Source organism: Rhipicephalus microplus, chromosome 4 (assembly GCF_043290135.1).
Source record: "Rhipicephalus microplus isolate Deutch F79 chromosome 4, USDA_Rmic, whole genome shotgun sequence".
NCBI classification, from domain to species: domain Eukaryota; kingdom Metazoa; phylum Arthropoda; class Arachnida; order Ixodida; family Ixodidae; genus Rhipicephalus; species Rhipicephalus microplus.
In genome coordinates, this window is record NC_134703.1 from 104,954,091 (window position 1) to 104,967,382 (window position 13,292).

General features: G+C 45.6%; 1 protein-coding gene across 11 annotated transcripts in view; it reads right to left on the reverse strand.

Annotated features, from left to right (window-relative positions):
* The window catches only part of GluClalpha (glycine receptor alpha 1), a 212,081-nt gene that overhangs the window by 122,683 nt on the left and 76,106 nt on the right, over nucleotides 1-13,292 (reverse strand). For all 11 annotated transcript variants that reach the window (XM_075893427.1, XM_075893425.1, XM_075893426.1 and 8 more), the window contains one exon: nucleotides 9,578-9,702. In XM_075893427.1, the coding sequence (XP_075749542.1) occupies nucleotides 9,578-9,663 (86 nt within the window). In that variant the 5' untranslated portion in view covers nucleotides 9,664-9,702. Of the gene's footprint in view, nucleotides 1-9,577; nucleotides 9,703-13,292 lie in introns of those variants that run through there.

Consider the following 13,292-nt stretch of genomic DNA (forward strand, 5'->3'; position numbering starts at 1 on the left):
AAAATAGGATACTTTAATGGGGAGCATTATTCTGACAGACTGGTCTTCTGCTCGCTTGAACTTCACAGGGATAATCTTACGGACACGAGCATGCAAGAATAGCGCAGCATACCGCAGAGCCTAAGTAGAACGCGTCGCCGTCTTTTCATGTACGCCGCTTTGCGTGGCGCCGTGGTGGCGGTGCATGGCACGCCATCGGGCCCGGATTTAAATTAGGGTTAATGCACGATGGACTCGGCGTAAGTGATGCACGTACCGGCGACTTTAGAGAACGCCGACGTACGTGCCCACGCGGAATTTCGCTCGCTTAATTGGGTTACGAAAGAGACACGCTCGTTACGAGTGCGACAGTTTCGCGCAAATAAGCTTAGCGATTCCGATGCGGGCCACCACTGCGGCGTCTTACGGGAGGCACGTGTTGCTAAAAACTGCGGGGGGATAAGCCGAGACTATCTGCTACCTTTACTACTACCCCATTCAAGTCAACACTACCATAACCGCAGTATTAACACTTAACAGTAAATGGTTACGTTAACCATTTGGGGTTCCCAAAAGATAATTGTTATTTATAGCCTACGCTTACTATTTAATCAGCCTAATGTTTCAAATAGAGTACTTTCGAGCGGTCTCAAAAGTATTATATTCGAAAGCATTGTTTTTAAATATAGATGTTTTCTTTTACTCAGTTTGAAATATCTCCCTTATTTGTTATTTTTTTTAGTTGGATTAATCCCGTTGGGCTTGAGTGTAATGCGGGCTACATGCCTGAGTTCACGCGAGTTCTCTATGCTTTTGCTTTCTTTCTGGGACACGAACACTGCACACTCGCGTACGTATTATCGCACTCGTTATGACCTACACCCCGCAAGTGCGCGTACGAGCGCACTGCAAGGTTGTACAGTGGCGCCGACCGTGGCATCTTTTCGAATCACTGGGAAAAAGTTTGACTGTGCATGCCAGGGCGTATTGGGAAGAAGCGCTAGTCTACACCCTGACCCTCCTTTATTTGTAGGCCGGGGAACAATTCACACCCTTCAAAAAAGGTAAAATGCTAGAGGGCCGTGTACTGCGTGATGTCAGTGCGCGTCAATGGACGCCAGGTGGTCGAAATTTCCGGAGCCCTCCGAAATGGCATTTTTCGTAATCATATGATGGTTTTGGGGCGTTAAAACCTAGGTTTCAATTTATTCAGAAACGTTTTAGTTGGCGTCTAACCACTGTCGATGAAACCTGTGATTTATTTAGCTTGTTGAATCTGTTTTTCTTTTCAGAAAAAAAATCAGTCTTTGTTGGTGAAGCCGCGATGGCAGTCAACATTTTTGAAGCTGATGTCCTTACAGGGCAAAGTGAGGGTTAGCGTGCAAGCAATTGAAGGTGACGCGTACTTGCAGGAACAGCCACATGCTACCTTGATAACTTGAAAACATGTCGTGATCGGCGCCACTGTACAACCATGTACAGAGTGGTCGGCCACGCGCACTGCCGCGGTGTAGTTCATATTGAGCGCGATAGTACACATACATACATACATACATACATACATACATACATACATACATACATACATACATACATACATACATACATACATACATACATACATACATACATACATACATACATACATACATACATACATACATACATACATGCATACATACATACATACATGCATACATACATACATACATACATACATACATACATACATACATACATACATACATACATACATACATACATACATACATACATACATACATACATACATACATACATACATACATACATACGTGCTGGTGATTATTGTCCTTCCCACACGGATTTCGTCGCAAAGGCCATACAAAGTCGAAAAAAGAAAATGGTGCCCTCGAAGAATAAGTTACACAGGACAAGCCCTCAGACATCTTTGTGTGCCATCTTTCCTGAGCCCTGTGTTATTTACGAAGAATGCAATAAGAGTGAGCCCAACAATAACAATCCCACTGCAATATATTCCTTGTTTGGCCAGAGCATAGGGACAAAGCGTAATAAGAAGCCAGTGGTGTAACAAGCTGGACTTTCGTAAAGCGCTTTCGGGAAGTCGAAATAGTCCGAAACGCACCTTGTCATATGGACGGGCGACCGGAGGTTTCAATATATACTGCGCTCAAGTTTTCGTGCGCGCTTAGGTATACTTAAAATCGGGAACCTGTAGCCGAAGGGAAGAAAAAAAGCTGGCCGATAGAGCACACATGCTTCGGTGCACAAACGAGCGTCGAGAAACAAGGCCTACCAAGAAGCTTACCCTGGAAGTACAGATTGAGGGACCTTATAGGGAGAAAAAAAAAAAGTTCCGATCGTCCTTTTACTTTTTTATTCAGAACACAAGCGCGACCCATGGCCCGTTTCGGCATCGAGCGGTCAACTCTAGCAGTGTCAGACCGCTGAATGGCCACTCACAGCAAGAAAAAAAAAGAAAGAGAGAGAGACCTCTGTTTGTCCCCTATTCCTGCCACCACCAGTTCTGGCTACTGGAAAAGGCGGTTCCAATCCCAGCGCACCACATCTCCCCCGACGCAAGCTTGGAGTTTAGCTTTCGATGTAGAGGGTAGTAATCCTATTACGCGCCAGCTAATCCAGCGAAATGGGCTTGCCTCCAACCACGCGTCGTCAACGTCTTCTGACGTCTTTATAAACGCCGGTCCTGTGAGCTGCTTGCTTCCTTCTATAAAGCTTATTCGATCCCAACTTCTTCCATTTTTTCTCTCTTGTTGCCTCGAGGTCGCTGGCAGAGTATTGTAGAAAACAGTAAAAAACACGCAAATCTGGATCTTTTTTTAAGCTACAAAAAGCTACAACAGACGGCGCCATGATAAAGTGCGAACAAAGACGCATAAATATCAAAACTACCAAAACATTGAATTCCACCTCTTTTTTGTTGTTTGTTTATAATTTTTTATTGTTTATTGATCAATGAGGTCTTGAGACTTTCAAGCTGACCTTTATTTGATGTGGCAACATTCGGATAAAAAAAAATCGAGGAGCATTCATCTAAATATTGAAGTACAAGGCGTAAGTATACCATTTCAATAAACGTTCGCAAGTTTTTGATGAAATCAATAAGTATACAGTACATTGAACGTTAAATGAATATGACGTTTTGCATGATAGTAAAGAAAAAGAACGTGGCTGATCCCCCATCCCCCATTTACGAATTCGTTTAACACGAAAGTGGAACGTGTATTCACTGTGGTAGTTGAGCTTTTATTGTGCGTCGTTTCAGCAACAATAACAAAATTGCAAAGTCATGTTAAGAACAAGCAGCTCGAAACTTGCAGCGCGCACCTCAAGCAAAAAGCGCGCACGAAATAAGCATACATAGGACGAGCACAGACTATCAAACGCCACAGCTCGACAAGCAGCTCGGCGCGCTGTTCAAACAGAAAGATGACGCACGAAACGAGCGCACAAGTATACACAGAACAAGAGCGAACAACTGTCGCAATTCTTACTTCGTCGTGTGTCAGCAGTGCGCTCCTTTCGTGAACGCAGCCGAGGCAGCGAGCGAAGTGACCTTCGTCCTTTCCCGAATCAAAAGAGTCTGCTAAGCGCCCGCATAGGAGAGACTACGCTCCGTGGAGGCGACCATCCTTAGAACGCGCCCACCGCGAGCCCGTCACGCCATTTCGCTCGTGATAATAGAGAGTTTTAGTACTGCGGAATGGTGCTACGTACGCATCACGCAAGAGCCTTGCGTTACGTGGCGTCGTTTGCCACTAATCGCCTTTTAGTACGCCGTAGTAGCCGCGTACGTAACGAGCGTGAAGCGTGTTGCGCCATCTAATAGATCAAAATAGAAGCACGTGTTGTTGACAGCCAATCTGAGCCAATCCAAGTGTTATAGCCAGATTATGGCCATATTTTAAGCCACAGAGCCGGTCGGTGCTTGCTTTCGTTTCCGTCATTTTGCAAAACAAAGTCTCGCGCTGTCGCGAACTTGTTCGAGAGCAGCGCGTTAACCTCATACGTACGCACGCACGCATCTCATGCGTGCGTACGTAGCGGCCGCGTACGTAATGCGGTACGTGCGCGTTGCGGTCTGCGCATGCGCACTACGCAGAACGTGGCGTCCTTACGTACGCAACGCCGCCACGTACGCAGCGTACGCTGTACTAAAACTCTCTAATGAAAACGCGCAACAGTTTCGGTGCTCAGAGGACCGCCGAACGATGTATGGTGTATATAAAAGGCTTGCTGTTAACACAATTGACAACATGCGTTAGATGACATAGTGGTGAGCACCGCGCGCTTCGGTCCGAGAGGTTGCTGATTCGACGCCACGTGACATAATCTTTCCTTCTCGGTTTCTCCATTGCACTCTGTTAGTATCTAATTTACAACGTCATATCTGTGACGGAAATACGTCAGCGGAGAAGTGGACTCCGGCTTAAGACTTTTCCGTGTTAAAAAAAGGTAGATAAATATTCATAGGGAGTACATTTCATCAAAAATATTGTTGCCGGTGCTCCTCTGCATCCGCTTTTGAAATTTATCAGAAAATGAAGAAATTGAGGCGTGCCCGGTCCCCCCGTATAATCTAAATGATGCGTGAGCCCCCATTACACATAGTTCCCATTGTTTTTAAGTCACGTATCTATTAACCACGCTGGTCGTGTGAAATCGGTGGACTGGTAAGCCGACTCCGCCCGAGTCACCATTATGTCGCTACTCAAGAAGCAGGCATTTAGGCCTGACTGAATTCCAGGCATTCTCTTTTTCAGAAAACTAGTAAGCCTATAGGATTCATTACTGTTCATCTCTACTAGAAACCTTTCAAGGCGTCGCCGCCGTGGTCTAGAGGTCATAGCGCTCGACTGATAATTCGAAGGTCGTGGGATCGAATCCTAGCTGTGGCGGGTGCATTTTCGGTAGATACAAAAACAGTTGACAACATTTGAAAACATTCGGTAGAAAACATTTCAGGCCCGTGGGCTCAGATTTAGGCGCCCGTTAAGGAACCCCAGATGGTCAAGTTTTCCATAGCCCGCCACTACGGCATCTCTCATAATCAAATCACAGTTTTGGGACGTTAGAACGTCAGATATTGTTTTAAAATCCTACAAGGACACCCAAGAAGACATTTTCAAGAACTCTGCAAGATACAGTGGTTTAGAGCCTGTGTTGGTCAGATTACCGGCTTAGATGGGAAAACCGGGGCAGGGAAAACCACGTTTTTTTGTTGCTTTTATTTTACAAGGAGCAGCCCAACAAGGAGACATTTTTATGCGCTGTCCCCACTGAAGTCGAAACATGAATTTAAATTATAAGGTGTTTCGCAATTATGTAACAACCGAAATATACCTGTCTGGGCAGACGTGCACACTCAAGGCCCAAGAAGATTACAATGCGTCCGTCATTTTGTCACCACCCCGCAAAATGAAGACAATGAAGACATTGCGGCTACTTATGACAAGTAAAAAAATCTTAGTTGTTGCCGTTGGATGGGTAATTGCCACGCTTTGTCAGTTGCGTAAGTTATAAGCGAAAAAGTGCCTCCTTTTGAACTCGGCGCGACGCGCACCAACGCCATGCGTAAAGAAACAAGGCGCTTTGGTGCACAATTTCTGACGTGAGAGTCATAGGTGTTTAGCGATTAGCCGTAGTTCAAAGATGCTAATAATACGTTTACTAACTTTTCGGTCATTGCTTGATCATGTAGCAAGAATTTATTATTTGACATGCATGTCACCACAAAAGTAATGATACTGTCTAACACATGTACTTGCGTTTGTTTCTATCAAAATGTTTTTTTTTTGAAACTTAGAATTGATTTTCGCCTAATGTGGATGATGCGGCACTGAACGAATGTACACAGTGCCTACTTCGAACAAAGTATAACGGCCTCACTCATGAACAGGATGTCATAGGCACTTCAAAAACAGTTTTGAGAAAATTACCTACTGAGGCAAACGTTTTTCAGCAGTCAGATAACAATGACCTGCTTCTAACTGCGGCATAAAGAACGAAATCACTGGTTGAGTCTCTAGCCTACATATAGAAGAAATTATATTTACACTCCTTTCTATGTTCGAACCAGCTTCGCAAACAGAAAAGGCGAAGAAGACGAAGTGTGAAACAAGGCATTCCTTTGTTTGTTTGACTTACTTTTAGAGCCCGTAGTTACACGAAAGACTTACGTAATAGTTTAACCATATCTGTCGCTCGACAGAAAATTACCGAAACCGGCTCTTCGATGACAGTGAGCCCGAACGAATAAATAGTTTTCTAAACACAGTGCTGCTCAGGCCGCAGGTCCAAGACCAAAAATGGGCTATCCAGCAGGCCAAGGAGGCTGTAGGGAGACAAGGTCTCCTGGTACTGGTGTCCATGTGCTGTCTAGTGTCGACCACAAACATGCCGGATGCGGCAATAAAGTTTATTCATTCATTCAACTCCGCCCCAGATATCATAATTCACCCGAAGGAACACACACACACACACACACACACACACACACACACACACACACACACACACACACACACACACACACACACACACACACACACACACACACACACACACACACATGCACGCACGCACGCACGCAAGCACGCAACCAGAGAATACCAACGACATCCTCTTTTATACAACATGTCGAGTGATTTGCACGAAGGATTTTCCACGTATTTCCAGTCGAATTTATTAGAGAATTGCTTAGCTTCAGCGTGCCTCTCTAAAACACGCCACTGCGTAGAATTAATGGCAAAAGGCATGCTTCGGAGCCACGTCTGTATCAGGTTAATACATCCCTCAAACGATTAACATGGTTAGTACGAGTTGGTTAATCCCAGTATTAGCAGTAGTGCAGGGGGCTTCCATTTAGTATTCTGAAAACAGAGCGCCGATAAAAGAAGGAAGAGAGCATCCCGATTAGTGCTTAGCAAATAAGACCTTTAATAGAGTTCACTCTCAATCAGCGGGATTCGGCATCCCCCACCGGCGCAACTGGGGTTTGCAAGATGTTGGAAACATTTCGAACCACGTCGGGGTGTTCATTAGTGCCGTGGGACGTCGTGGCTAACGAACTCGACCAGCGCTGGATTAGCAACACCGTCTCCTTAATCTGACCCTGGTTGAGACCCAGCTCGGGTTCTTCTTTCGTTCATGCCACGTACCACGGCGTTTTGTTTCCCTTGTGTCAGGTTTACCGTGAGTCAGTTGATCCGCCATTCTATACAGTGTATTCCACAGAACTCTCATTTACCGAGAATGCCACGAAAGCACGTTCTGAAGAAAGTGACGTTAAGGCCTAAGCTCTGTTCGTGGAGTTTTGTTTTATACTGAGCCGCACTAGCATATCTTAATGTTTAGCGCAAAAAAAAAAAAAAAACTATGAGGACACAGCGCCAAACTTGTAATCTTTTGCGTCTTCGTGTCTTTTTGCTAAAGCCTGATACACGCAGTATACTACTCGCCCACCACTCACAGCCATGCTTGAAACTGCGCCACCACCTACGAGCACGTAAACTGTATCTTCACGTCTCCCTAACATGTGCTTCTACAACAAATATTCCGGTTTGGCGGGCCTTTTGTACCACAGTGTAAAGTTACGACTGCGTAGCGTGCATACTGTTCGCTTTGCCTGCTTAGAGAGCCACCCCTCGGCAAAGTTCGTAGCAAGTTTCTGCAGCAAGTAAACAAAAGAGCCAGAATGATAATGACGTTCACTTGAAGACGCCGATGACATTTAGCATTTTAGGTACACCTTTCGTGATTTGCTCAACAGAATGACGTGAGTGCTGAGCGCAGGATGTCGTGACTCTATTATTCTCGAAAGCTAACTAGACCTGCTGACGATGCACAAGCCACCAGAGGTCACTGAACTTCGAGCGTAGTCTGTTACGCTGTTAACTCCTACATATCTCTAAGGGATTCGCTCGGAGGATTTCAAGCTGGACGGACGTGCCCTCGCGATCTCCGACGCCAGCGTAGCTCCCGCCAACTGGTTCACCCTCCGCGGTCTCCTGACGCCGTGCAGCTCTCGCATTGTGGTGCCCCACCCTTGGACTGCTTCGACCGGATCCCCATTTTCCTATCCCCTTATATTTTCCGTCGCTTGCCTCTCTATTTCTTCATCTATTTCCTTCTATTCTTTTCTATCCCTCCTTCCCCCCCCCCCCCCCTATAAGGCACTGCGCCGTGTCACCACTCGGGCAGACAGAAATCAGGTGCCTTTTTTCTATTCCTTACAACCACAACTACCACCAATATCTTCAAGTAACATTTATTCAAGTGACCAACGCCGTATGACAAAGCGCATCTGAGAAATACTCATGAGTATGGCCAAGCGCACTATTCAAAGCCAAGTGCAAGTGTCCTAGTCTGTGCTGTTATGTTAGGCGCATTCATTGCTTGTGTTTTCTGCAGCGTTATCTGCCTCCCCCTCCTCACTCTTTTTCTTAAAAATGCCGCACACGTTCGCCTATAGAAAGCATGAGCGTTGAGGAGGTCAAGAAATCACTCCAGTATCGTTCTTCTGATGCGATTCACCTATGCTCGACCCTATATTCTCACCCCGCCGCGGTGGTCTAGTGGCTAAAGTACTCGGCTGCTGACCCGCAAGTCGCGGGATCAAATCCCGCTGCGATGGCTGCATTTCTGATGGAGGCGGAAATGTTGTAGGCCCGTGTGCTCAGATTTGGGTGCACGTTAAAGAACTCCAGGTGGTCGAAATTTCCGGAGCCCTCCACTACGGTGTCTCTCATAATCATATGGTGGTTTTGGGACGTTAAACCCCACACAAAACCATACATTTCCGTGTAAGCCGCCGTCCACTCTAGTTACCACTCCTCTCGCTAGAGATCCTTCTCAAGGAATGTCTTGAATAATCCGCTAGAAGGCGCTCGTTCGCGCGCCATAAGTTATCGATATCCACCCAATGATTCGTGTGGGTGTGAGCCTGCATGAGGACTTGGGCTTTAGTGACAACCGTGCAAAGCTGAACACGTCCGCGATAGAAGTAAGATACGGTTAGTGTATTAGTGGTAGCAATGTAGAGATATACAGTAGCGATCCAGATTTACAATACTTAATGACAGAGTTCACAAAATTAGGTCAGGTAATCTTCACTTGCTATGAAAAGTTGTCCAGGGGCATGTTATACCAATGACGCAATGGCACTTTTGAACTGCGATCAGGACCTTTCTTCTCAATTACGCTCAAAGTTAAGTGCTGCTAGACCATCACATTTAGTCGTGATCATGCCCAATCAAAATCAAGATAACCATGATTGTCAGATCGCGATTAGACTGACGTTTGCGTCAAGCTCGATGTGAATCAGTTTGGAATGTGTTGATCGTGACCAAGACATTTGATCCTGTTTGGCCATAATCACGATCAAAAGTGCCCACGCTAGACCGGTATTAGAGCCAGCACTTCGGACCCCAAGTGCATAAAGGCCCCAATTTGAGGTTGCCTGAGAGCATCAACTGATGTGCCTCGTCCATCGCAGAACAGCTTGTTTGCCCCGCCTTATTGGAGGCCCGCCACTAATACACACTTTGACAAAAATAAGAAGAGCTGTGGTACTCACCATGCCGATGGACACGACAGAAGAATCAACAAGAAAAACGCTAGAGCCACTAGTGGGACACAAAAGCGCCATGAATGTACGCTCATGGTGACGGGCGAGTCTCGGTCAGCGGTGTTCGCTCATTCCTGCGAGAACAAACGGGAGTGGCAAGGAGAAGAGAGAAAGACGTTAACAGGATTAGCGTGCGAAGATCAATAGCAGCACACATCGCATACTACGGAATGAACCCAACCATGACGTTAGGTTTCATCCGCATGCAAAATATCTGGCGAGTATTGATTTATTCCCTAATGTATGTATGTATGTATGTATGTATGTATGTATGTATGTATGTATGTATGTATGTATGTATGTATGTATGTATGTATGTATGTATGTATGTATGTATGTATGTATGTATGTATGTATGTATGTATGTATGTATGTATGTATGTATGTATGTATGTATGTATGTATGTATGTATGTATGTATGTATGTATGTATGTATGTATGTATGTATGTATGTATGTATGTATGTATGTATGTATGTATGTATGTATGTATGTATGTATGTATGTATGTATGTATGTATGTATGCATGTATGTATGTATGTATGTATGTATGTATGTATGTATGTATGTATGTACGTACGCACGCACGCAAAGAGGTGGAGAAATCTCTAGGAAAGATTTTCTGCGCTCAACAAAAAAATTTAGCGCAATATTACTTGCTACTGGATCCAAACCGAATGAGCGAATATGCAACGTGGAATACACCCTTTGAAATAATTGTCAGGCCACCCTTTCGGTGATGTATTAGCGAAACTAACGGCGACTAGTGAGCTACTGGAAATACCCGGTTCAAGCAAGGCTTCATGTCGCGGAGAGTGTAGACTCATCTCTGTCGACATAAACCCACCTGCTAGCAAAACCCGGCATGTGCCACTAGGACGTCGTCCCCGCGGGAAGGCTGACAGTTGCCGCCATTAGCTTGGTGGCTATATAAGTGTCCGGCTATATTTTAATTGATAAAATGTTTAGGCTTGCCGTAATTCCTGTGGATTTTCGGGTATGTACCACTGTGTGGGCTTAAAAACTATCACCATCATCATCATAGGTTGGTATGTTGCACATAAACTGGGTAAATACCTCTACTCACCACATACCCATTAAAAAGAAACAAAAAACAATGTTTGGCCCGCGAAATCACCGCGAAGCGATGTCAGCTACACGAAGACCCTTAGTCGCACAACGAGAGAATACCAGGAAGCAGGAACGAACCGCAGGCTGCGAGAAGACCCCGAAGTGACGGAAGGGCTACGCCAACGACGACGTGCTTGTGTCGTGTCTGTGGCTATCTGCGATTTATTACGATCCTCTCTGCACTAAAAGTCAACGTAGAAACCATCTAGCATAAGCTGTCTAAAGCGCAGAAACAACCTAGAAGCGTCCTAGAATCGACCTGCATCACCAAGCTAAGGCCTCGAAACAACCCAGAAATAAAAAAAACAGATTTGCCTTCAGGATCGTTTAGTTCCTTGCACGGCTTAGCACAAACATTGCCAATTTCATATACGAAGAAGATCCATCCATCCTTCCATCCGTCCGTCCATCCGTCCGTCCGTCCGTCCATCCATCCATCCATCCATCCATCCATCCATCCATCCATCCATCCATCCATCCATCCATCCATCCATCCATCTATCCATCCATCCGTCCGTCCGTCCGTCCGTCCGTCCGTCCGTCCATCCATCCATCCATTCATCCATCCATCCATGACATGACATGACATGAATAATGTCCCTATCCCGTCGTACACTTCACCAAACACTTTCAGTCAGGCAGTGGCACATACCCAAGAGCGGGTATGTGACACAGGTGATGACACTTTATATCTACCCAGGAATAGCGTGAACATACATTGGTAACTTTAAGGCGTGAGCTTTAAGGAAAAGTTTACATCTGCAGCGTTGACCTGACGAATGCAACGAATGAATGTCTTGGTCCCAGATTGAATTGAAGCCAAGCAATGTGCGTGGCATCAATCTATGACAAAGCTACGCCAGGTCTCTGAACTACTTTTCAAATTGACTTTAATATTCGTGAAACGTTCATTATGCTTGGAGTGCTGGTTATTCAATTTTATAAACATTACATGTGTACTCCTGTGATAAAGCGATCATATGGGGTTGAGGTCGATTGTAGTAACGTGACATTCACTGAAGTTGATTCATGTAGCAATGTACTGGGTTACCATTCTTGCGAGAACCAGCGCTCTATGTCAGCTTACCCTTTCTGGTGTTGCTAATATCCATGTTGTTGCTGGCATTGTTACACGACTGAAAATGGCTGGTTATATAAAACACATGTGGCTGTTCAACGAATGTCCGTGTATGCATTTGTACATATCTGGAGCGCCGCTTTGTAACGTTTCACTCAATAAAAAAAAATTGGCCACGTATCTGCATGTTAATCTGCAAATGACGTCGAAAGATGATAGTCTTGTGTCTGGAGAGATTGAAAAAAAAATGGCACCATATCCACGGAGTGAATGATGGAGAGTGGGGCGAAGCATTCGTCCGTCCATGCGTCCGTCAGTGTGACCGTCCATGCGTCTGTTCGTGCGCCCGTCCCTGTGTTTGTTCATGCATCCGCCCCTGCGTCCTTTCATGCGTCCATCCACCATCTGTCTGTGTGTCCGTTCGTCCATCTGTTCAACACTCCAAGTCCCACCATCTCGCATCTTTTTATCATATATTCCCCATGTAGAAGCACCGCCATTCAGTGGACATTCCAAGGACTAAACGACAGGTGGCACACGCAAAATTTCTTACGGCGTGCGCTTCGGGTCTACTTCCCACCTTCAACCACCTTGAATTCATGGTATATACTAGTTGATGGTATATACGAGTAGTGTATACTGTTCATGGCACTGCGGCCCAATGCTCGCGAAACCTTTCTAAAACCAAGGAGGTTACGCCCAGCGAGTATAACGTAGCAACCTTTTCCTGTCAGATAGTGCTCAATGTACATGCCAGTGGCTGCTAATGTGAAATGAGAGACAGGAGGATTCAGCTTTTAATTTCTTACGGCTTGCGCTTCGTATCTGCTTCCCCCCTTTAACCACCTCGAATTCATTCATGGCATATATTAGTTCATCGTATTCATGGCCTTGTGGCTCAACGCTCCCTAAACCTTTCTAAAACTAAGGAGGTTACACCCAGCGAGTATAATGTAGGAACCCTTTCTTGTCCGATAGTGCTCAATGTACATGCCAATGGCTGCTAATGGGGATCGCAGCGTGCGCGTTGACTAAAAGCCGAATGCTCCTGTCTCTCATTCTCCATTAGCAGCCATTGACATGTACATTGAGCACTATTTTTTTTATTGTTAAACAACGCACAGAAGAAATCTCTCACCGGCACCACCTTGGAGGTCAAATGCTATACCTAGCCCCACCGCTGTGGTCTAGTGGCTAAGGTACTCGGCTGCTGACCCGCAGGTCACGGGATCGATTCCCGGCTGCGGCGGCTGCATTTCCGATGGAGGCGGAAATCTTGTAGGCCCGTGTGCTCAGATTTGGGTGCACGTTAAAGAACCCCAGGTGGTCGAAATTTCCGAAGCCCTCCACTACGGCGTCTCTCATAATCATATTGTTACACGACATCGGCAACGAAAGAGCACCATAGACGGCGAAGACGATGAAAGCGACCGTGCTCGTGTTGTTGTTGCTGC